The sequence below is a fragment of the Asparagus officinalis genome, chromosome 10, assembly GCF_001876935.1.
Source record: "Asparagus officinalis chromosome 10, Aspof.V1, whole genome shotgun sequence".
Taxonomy (NCBI): Eukaryota; Viridiplantae; Streptophyta; class Magnoliopsida; order Asparagales; family Asparagaceae; genus Asparagus; species Asparagus officinalis.
The window spans coordinates 7,306,610-7,316,128 of NC_033803.1; the positions used below are offsets into that span (position 1 = coordinate 7,306,610).

General features: G+C 37.2%; 1 protein-coding gene across 3 annotated transcripts in view; it reads left to right on the forward strand.

Annotated features, from left to right (window-relative positions):
• Positions 1-3,987, forward strand: part of LOC109826074 (protein MEI2-like 4) — a 14,728-nt gene extending 10,741 nt beyond the window's left edge. For 2 of the 3 annotated variants that reach the window (XM_020393037.1, XM_020393038.1), the window contains exons 9-14: positions 72-623; positions 843-1,479; positions 1,590-1,674; positions 1,785-1,853; positions 2,123-2,302; positions 3,408-3,987. In XM_020393037.1, coding sequence (XP_020248626.1) covers positions 72-623; positions 843-1,479; positions 1,590-1,674; positions 1,785-1,853; positions 2,123-2,302; positions 3,408-3,551 — 1,667 coding nt within the window. In that variant the 3' untranslated portion in view covers positions 3,552-3,987. The remainder of the gene's footprint in view (positions 1-71; positions 624-842; positions 1,480-1,589; positions 1,675-1,784; positions 1,854-2,122; positions 2,303-3,407) is intronic. The other variant, XM_020393039.1, reaches the window with a different exon arrangement.

The following is a 9,519-nucleotide window of genomic DNA, read 5'->3' on the forward strand; positions in this document are numbered from 1 at the left end:
ATTGGGTGCGTTAACTTGAGCTCCCTTTTTCTGTTTATGCTTCTACTTACAAATAATTCTTTGCATGTCAGTTTCTTCTGGATTGATGACGCTTGGAGAAAATACTTCCAGAGTTCTTCATAATGGGGATGTCCAGGGAGTGCATGCTTCATTTGAAATGCAGAATAGATTATCTTCAGAGTCCAAGTTTCATGAAATTCCTTCTAGCAGCCCTCATAAGTTATCGTCTCCAGCCAGGGTTGCACTGCTTAGAAATTTTGTCAATCAATCTGGCAACTTTGAGCTGAGCCATTCATTAGGACATATGAACCTTGGTTTTCAAAGCATGCCAACCTTACCACATGGTGGCGTAACTAGTGGTGTTCCTTTGAACTCCTCAAGCACTGTGTCAGCGATGGCTATAAATGGCTATTCATTAGGACATATGAACCTTGGTTTTCAAAGCATATCAACCTTACCACGTGATGGTGTAACTAGTGGTGTTGCTTTGAACTCCCCAAGCACCATGTCAGCAATGGCTGTAAATGTTAGTTCCACACTATCTCAGGGAGTTGACAATAGAAACATGCACAGAGTTGGTTCTGGTGGCCATAGTGGCCATTCTTTTGAACACACCAAAGCAGGTACATGCAATGAAATGAATTTCTATAATAATTTTCTGACTATTATACCTTCCTGTGGGCGTTAAACTTTTCTGTGTGGGAGCAATTTCTCATATATCATTCTTTTATCTTTTATATATAGTATTCGGTTACATAATTTGTGTAAAGAATGTGTTAACACCTTTCAAGTCTTTATTTTCTTGATGTTTTAATAATTCTATCCATATTTCTTTTCCGCAGCCTTTAATGTTTCTGGAAATGGAAAATACCCTCTTCATGAGAATGACTATACTTGGAGTAGTTCCAATTCATATCATCATCAACCTGGGTCTATGATGTGGCAGAATTTGTCACCATTCATGAACAATAGTCCTGCTCAATCTCCCACAATGCATGGGTTCACTAGAGCTCCAGCTCATATAAATCCTGTATTGCCTCATCGGCATGTTGGGTCAGCACCAACTGTGGATCCCTTGCTCTGGAACCAAAGACATTCTTTGAATGAGGATGCTACCGCTTTCCATCCAAGTGCTCTGGAGAATATGGGATTTTCTAGCTTCTCTGAGTTGCACTCTCTGGAACTTGCTTCTCGTCATATATTTCCTCATTCTCATGGAACATGTGTAGACCCTTCTATTGCCTCTGCACATATCGGGGTTCCTTCACCTCAGCAGAAGAGCCACATGTTTCACGGAAGGAACCGTGTGAATCAGACACCTAATTTGCATGATATTACTCATGATCGCATGAGGAGGCGAATAAGTGATTCGGGTGCTAATCAAGCAGATAGCAAAAAGCAATATGAACTTGACATCAACCGGATTATTCAAGGAGACGACTCACGCACCACGCTAATGATAAAAAACATTCCTAATAAGTAAGTGGATAACTCCTTTATTCAATTCATCTTTATTTCAGTTACAATTGTAGCGTCTTTATGTACTTGTTCTATTCTGGTTTATCTGATTGCGAGTAACTGAGTTTCAGGTACACGTCCAAGATGCTTCTGGGTACTATCGATGATCAACACAAAGGAACTTATGATTTTATCTACTTGCCTATAGATTTTAAGGTATTCAAAGTCTTTGTATAAACAAAAACTTTGTTTGTTCTTGATGGTAAAATTTAGATGCCATTTATTGCTATCAATTCATCAGCTAATTTCCTTTTTACCATTTTCAGAATAAATGTAATGTGGGATATGCTTTTATCAACATGACTGATCCACAACACATTATCTCATTTTATCAGGTATGTGTTTTCATATCCTAATTACTAGAGTTTTTTTAATCTGGATATCTTCTACGGCACCCTATTTTCCGGTCCCAATATCCCAGTGAATTTATATAAAAGGTTCTATATTGTGATGCTGACTGCAAAGACTTTGGAACTAAATTTTATTTTTGTTTTGCGGGTATCTATATCAGCATTAAATAGGCATGGGTTTTTTAATAAAAAACTTGCTTCCATTCTTCGTCCCTAAGATTTGCTGCTAAAAGAGTTGAATGTAACCTTTGCAGGCATTCAATGGTAAAAAATGGGAAAAGTTTAACAGTGAAAAAGTGGCATATCTTGCATATGCTCGTATCCAGGGGAAAGCAGCTCTTATTAATCACTTCCAGAATTCTAGTTTGATGAATGAGGATAAACGGTGTCGCCCTATTATTTTCCGTTCAGATGGTCCTAATGCAGGAGATCAGGTATAAAATCATTGCATATTGTCTTCATTCAAGTACTTCAAATCTACACTTCTTTCATGTGATAATGCAAAAATCACTGGGAGTACATACTTCGAGTCATCTGAACTTTACCTTCTAGTCCAGGAGAATTTTGTTGTTCTGGGTCTCAGTTCCGTAAGCCTAATTTGCTAAAATACAATAGTTCTGCTGATCCACTGTTTTGGTTTTACGGCAGTTTCCTTTCTTGCACAAGTCCTTCCTTTGCCGATGGTGAAGAAATCAGCTCCAAAACCTCATAGAGAGTTATAGGATCATAGGAATTACAAAGAATAACTCCCATCTGAAATGTACGTAGTACCCAGTCCTAAAGCAGTGATCTTATTCATATACTTGGATTTCTTGAAGCATGCTACAAGCTACCATTAAAGAGTCTCTCCTACACAGTGTCGTTATTTACTGAATTGATGCCTCCATTTCTATTATTCACTGTGAAGGCAACATCTCAAAGACCATCTTATAATATTGTCATTCATTCTACTTTTATATCTTCTTCAAAAGTTTTTAGTTTTCTTAGAGCTTGAACTGGTTAGAATTGATTGTCAACCATACTCCTTTGGAGCCCCAGAGGTGGCTACTCAAACCAAGCTGCCCAATTTTCAAGAAAAGCAACCTTCTTCAGTGTTAACAATGTTCTACATGATGCAATTTCATAGTCATCACTATTTCTGAAAGCGTCATGTGTTGCAAATTTTTTTTGGACAAATAATGTTATTTCCCCATCTTTATATCATGTACGTATTCTGGATTTTATTGCTCTAGTAGTTACCATCTCTTCCTTGTTTACGGGGCAAGATTCGTTCCTGTTCCATTTTAAGCCTTCCATAGCGTCTGGCTGAGGACAAACACAGCTCTTAATGACAATCCTCAATTAGTAAACAATGGATGAAATCAAGCAGCATTCTCTGACTGTAGTTTTCTCTCATAGTTTGACATGAGACAAAAAAAAATGTTCCCATCTAATTTAAAAAGAGAAAACTTTGGTCTCATCATGCTAGCAATTTTACATGTATCATTAGATGTTTCGGAGAAAAACCTCTAATTGATTTTTCTTTTATAAAAATTACAGGAACCCTTCCCTGTGGGCGTCAATGTCCGGTCTAGGCGATCCAAGACAAATTCGGAAAATCATCAGGAGAGCGCATCAGACTCTTCAGGGGATGAGTCCTCAAACCCGAGCTCTTCATCAGCTTCTGCAAAGAACTCTGAGTGAGGGAAGCCAATTTTCAGAGGCTTTTCTATGAGGAAATCAAGATCCTCTTACAATTTTCCTTTGGCTGTGTATAAGGTATAATTTCATCTGACAAGCTACCGCGTGGGAGGAAAAGATTTTGAGATTTTGTACATGACCTATATCTTCCCCTTTTTTGTGTTCTTTTAACCCTTGAAGTCCCATGAGGGGAGCTGCTAATGTTTCTTTTTTCTCAGTTTGAGAGAGAGAGAGAGTTCTGTTCTGTTCTGATGTATGTAAAGAAGCCTTCTGTTGTGTATTGTACAACATTTTATATGGCAGGGTTTGTTGTATGCATTGTAATTTATTTGCCGTTTGATTTTTGTTGTATGCTTTTCTATAGCTAGGATCTGCGGATGTTCCCATTTTTTTGTTATCGAAAGAGTTAAAGAGTACTGCTCTGATGTTTGTATAGAAAGTCTTCTGTTGTATCTTCAACATTTGGGTATTATGTCCAGTTTTGCTCTATATGCGTTTTTGCTCATTTGGGGATTTGATTTTGTTGTATGTTATAGAAAGTCTTCTGTAACTGAATATGGACATCGGTCATCTCTTGAAAAAAAAAAAACTTTTAGGCCGATTCCTTATGAGTTATTTATTTATTTGTTTATTTTATTGCGTATTTAGAGTCTGGTTTGCGAAAGGAGCTGAACTTTGATTGCTAGAAGAAAGAAAACCATCAAGGTTAAATGGATTTAAGCTTACTATATATACGTAAGATACCACTTAGTCATTTAAAAAAAAAATGACTAATGTTGTTATTATAAGTACTATTACATCCCTCGAGCAATGCTAGCAGTAGCTGTTTAGCGACTGCTACTGTACTCGTGTCGTGATTAGGGGGTATAGGGTTTAGGGGTATAGTCTAGGGTTGAGGGTAGGGATGTCAAATGGGTGGTTTTGGTTGGGTTTGGTTGGGTCATAAATGGGTGGTCACATTTATGACCATTTGACCATTTATAACCCATTTAGCATTTGCTAAATGGGTCGGTTCTCATCCACCCATTTACTAAATGGGTGGTTAATGGGTGACCCGATAACCCATTTAGTTATAATGCTTTTATATATATGTAAGTTTTAGGGGGTTTTCTGCAAACTTTCAGGGGGGTTTTCTGCAAACTTTCAGGGGGTTTTCTGTAAACTTTTAGGGGGTTTTCTGCAAACTTTTAGGGGGTTTTCTGCAAACTTTTAGGGGGTTTTCTGCAAACTTTTAGGGGGTTTTACGCAAACTTTCAGGGGGTTTTTTGCAAACTTTTAAGGGGTTTTACGCAAACTTTCACAGGGTTTTTTATAAACTTTCAGGGGGTTTTAAAACTGAGAAATACATACAAAAAATAAATGAAGAATTGGCCTATTTTTACAAGTTTTGGAAAGCAATAGTCTTCAATGAATGCCAAACCATACGTTGCCCATACACCTCATGAGAAAAAAATTTCGAACAAACTGAACAAACTGTGAATGAACATACTGTGAATGAACATACATGACAACAAATTTTCATCAATCTGAACAAACTGTGAATGAACATACATTGTTTTCGAACAAACTGCGGTATGGAAAACACAGTGACCATACACCTCATGAGATCATATAGAACCAATTGCCTCGCTTATATTCACAACATCGCCTCACGAAAGTTGAAAACAGTAAGGGCTAATGCAGCCCATGGCAAAATCATGGAACTCTCTACTTCGTAGCCTGCACAATCATATTGCTCATGGAGCTAGCCTGATCTTTGGCGGTCTCTACCAGTGAATCCTGCAAATTGAAAACATCTATTTGAGTGTGTGAACAATATGCAAGTATACTAAAGCAAACTAGAAATTTGCAAACACTAAAATTTTTCAAACAACAAACTAGAAATTTGCAATATAGTCATTTTGGTAAGAACGTGGGAGCAAATACAGATGTTAACCTATATGATTTTCTAGTTCAAAATTGAGGAGAAGATAATGATGCTGACTTTGAGCTCGAAATTGAGGAGGCACTGGAGAGTGATGTTGATGAAAATGTTGATTATGATGAAGGAAAGAATGGTAAGCAAGAGGGAGGTGGTTATGTGCCGGTGACTAGGCAGAAGAAGCGCTTAAAGGAATCTGCAAAAGACAAGAAAACTCTTATGGGACAAGCGAAGATGCCATTACGCCCTTTGGTGCCATATGAATCAACTGTACAAGCATCTGGTCTTCCATTACATGGATGGCCATTTTCATCTCCTATGGTTTTTCCTCATTGCACACCATATACTTCTGGCGCTTACATAAACACTGGATTTACAGCAAATCAACTTCGGCAGTTGTATTGTCTAATACACGAGCATGTTCAATTTCTTGTTCAGATCTTTTCACTTAGTGTTCTTGATCCTTCTAAGCAACAAGTTGCAAGTGAGATGCAAAAGCTGATGTCAGAGATGATTTCTATACGAGAAAATGCACTAGACCAGAGGAAACTTCCATACCCTGAATTCTGTTTTTATCCTCCTAATCTTCACTCCTCTGTGAAAATTGTTGATGAGAAATCATCTACAATTTTTACAAGTTTTGGAAAGCAATATTCCAGGGACCATATGCGCGAAAGAGAAATCATCTACAATTTGAAGGCATCAGAAGATCAAATTCTACAAGGAACAATATGCAAGTACTAGTGAAAGACAGACGCGAATTACAAACTTATGTAACAACAATATCCGTTGCATTAAAACAATAAGTTCTCTACAAAAACCTTATGTAACCCCCAGTAATTGCACACATGAAAATTAAGAGCCATTGTGTAGAAAAAAATAGTAACATAGTCAGCCAAGACAAGATGACAAATCTTCTAACAAGCACTTCACCACCCTCCTTCAGATTCAAAATTTTGAATATCACTAAAATCATGCACCAACAGATGTCCTTCTTCAATATCTTCCAAAGCTGCATTTAGATCATAGGATACAACTATGTTAGTCTAATATAACACATGTACACCATAAATTTACAGAAGGTAACAAGAAAAAGTAAGCAACTTACAAGGAACCTCCTCTAACCAAGAACCAAGGCATATTTGAGCTTCGGCATTTTCCGGAAGAAGACGATTGCGGTACTTATCAAGCACACGACCAGCTATGCTGAAAGCAGATTCAGAGGCCACTGAAGTAATAGGGATACTGAGTATATCACGAGCCATCATGGATAATTGAGGACGCTTCTCAGATTCTACTTTCCAATATTCAAGAACATTCAGTTTCTCATTTTTCTTCCAAGAAAGTATCTTTTCATCTAAATACTCCTCTAATTCAGACTTGGTCCTACTGACTGAAACTACTTGGCTCTCAAACTGTTCAAACTCAAGCATCTCATCATCACGAACATCTCCAAAGGCCTCTTCCGAACTACTACCGGCCATGCATATATCATTTGATGCTCTCTCATATTCTTTGTAAAGAAGCTTTAACTTATCCAAGAGAGTCACCACATGAGTAGAACCAAGACCCACTTTTTGAAAACAAAACTCCACATATTTCACCTTATAACGGGGGTCTAAGATGCATGCAAAGGACAAAATCTTGCTATAACACTTCCAATATTTATTAAACTTTTTCTCCATATCACTTGCCATAGATTTTATGTCTTCATCTTCACTTGTCATCTCTTCCTTTATGCATTTTTGTATCTTCCAAACCCCACCAAAATACAAGTTAGAAGTTGGGTATTTACTTCCAGAAAAAAGAGTGCACACTTCATAAAAAGGTTTCAAGAACTTTGCTATTTTTTCAGCCTTTACCCATTCTTCAGTTGATGGACAAAATGTAAAATTTGAATCGATTACCTTCAATTGCTCAAATGCCCGACGAAAAGGTAAAACACTCTCCAACATTAAAAAGGTGGAATTCCACCTATTGGACACATCTTGTTGAATTTTCTTTGCACTAACTGAACAAGTTTGTTCGATACACTCTGCAAATTTTTTCTTCCTTCCAGGAGGACTCTTTACATATTTAATGCATTCTCTAAACTTGGATAAAGATTTATCAATTATTTTTAAACCATCTTGTACAACAAGATTTAAAATGTGAGCACAACATCGTACATGCAAAAATTCACCATTGGAGACAAAATGCTCCTTTAAAGCAGGATGGTCTTTCAAAATCTTCATAAAAGCATCATTATATGATGCATTATCCAATGTAACAGTGAAAATTCTTTTTTCGATGCCCCACTCCTTCAGTAAATGAAATAGCTTCTCTACTAAAATTGCCCCACTATATGGGGGTGAAACATGAGACAAAGCTAATATTTTGTTTTGCAAGATCCATTGCTCATCAATGTAATGTGCAGTAAGAGACATGTAGTAATCTGATGTTGAAGAGGTCCACAAGTCTGTAGTTAGACTGATTCTGCTAGGAACTAGCTTCAAAAGTTGTTTAAGAATTTTTTTTTTCTTTCTGGTACAACTTAAGCAAATCAGCTTTAGTGGTGTTCCTCGAGATATGCTTGACTTCAGGATTTAAAAATGTATGTAATTTGCGTATCTCTCGATGTTCCACAAAACAGAACGAATAACCATGCAATGCAATGACCCTAGCCAACATTTCTCTATAATTATCTTGATCTAATGACATGGTTTTCCACGATGAATCAACCTCATCTATATCTCGTTTTGGGCAAGAATGAATATGCCTCAACATATTTGTGGTACCATAACCACTAACATAAACTTGGTCACATTTCTTGCACTGAACTTTAGCTTTCCCATCACTATCAACAGGCAACTCAGTAAAATACTCCCAAACTTTTGATTTTGCTCTTCTTTTACGTATAGATATAGTTTCATTACCAGATTCACTACCATCATCGCATGCAGTAAATTCATTCAAAGACATAGTAGCTGAAACAAGAAAAATAACTTTTAAATATCAAAACAAATGTCAAAAGTTAATAAAATAGCTTCATATATATTAAATAACTACAATAAGAAAAGAACACTACCCAACAAAAGTGAAATCAACAATTTAGGAGATTACAATTGAACAATTTAGTAATTGCAACAATATTCGTATATTAAAGCGACATTATTCGAAATGTTACTCTATATTTGCTTACATCAAATTTAAGGGGTAACAAGTGTACAAAGCAATACTACAGGGAGTCTATGTGCCATTAACCCTAATTTCAATGCCCTTGTCACAGCTTAAAGTGTTTTATTTCTTGTGTATTTCTCAACTGTTATCTTTTTATTTTGTTTCCTATAGATTTTAGCGGCAATATGCTAAAATTAACAAATAAACTATTATTAGCTTGTCAAAAAAGAACAGATGAACGAGTTAATATCCTTATCCAGTGTATCGAGCAGAAATATAGCTTGAATCACCATATTAAAATAAAAATAAAAATAAGAACAAAACTAATACTAAAAAATGAAATTAAAGTAAACCCTAAAAAATCACCTTATCCCTAAAAACAACAGCCACAATCAAATTAAACCCTAAAAAATCAAATTAAACAAGAGAAAATAGATCAAATTACTTGAATCGGCGGAGTGAGGGTGAGCGAACTTGCAGTCGATATCGGATCTCTTGCAGTCGACGGCGAGATCACTGACGCGGCGGCGCTTGTTCGCTATCGGAGGAGAGGAGCGATGGGGGAGGAGCTTGGAGAGCTTGGGGTTTGAGATCGCTCTCGCGATGGGGGAGGACTCCTGATTTACTTACTCAAAGGCTTCGTCGTCTTCATCGCCGATCACCGCCGTCGTCTTCTTCTTCGTCGTCGATCAGCCCTCGGTCGCCGATCTGCGGTGGTGCCACCGGGAAAATCCCGTAGAAGCTCGGAGAGACGAATCGCAGAGAGAGGGGAGCCGAGATGTTTTGGAGAGAGAGAATCGCAGATAGAGGGGAGAGGAAATTTCTATTTTGCTGGCTAAGTTTGGGTGGGTTATGGTTGGGTCAAGACCTGCCCATTTAATACCCATTTAA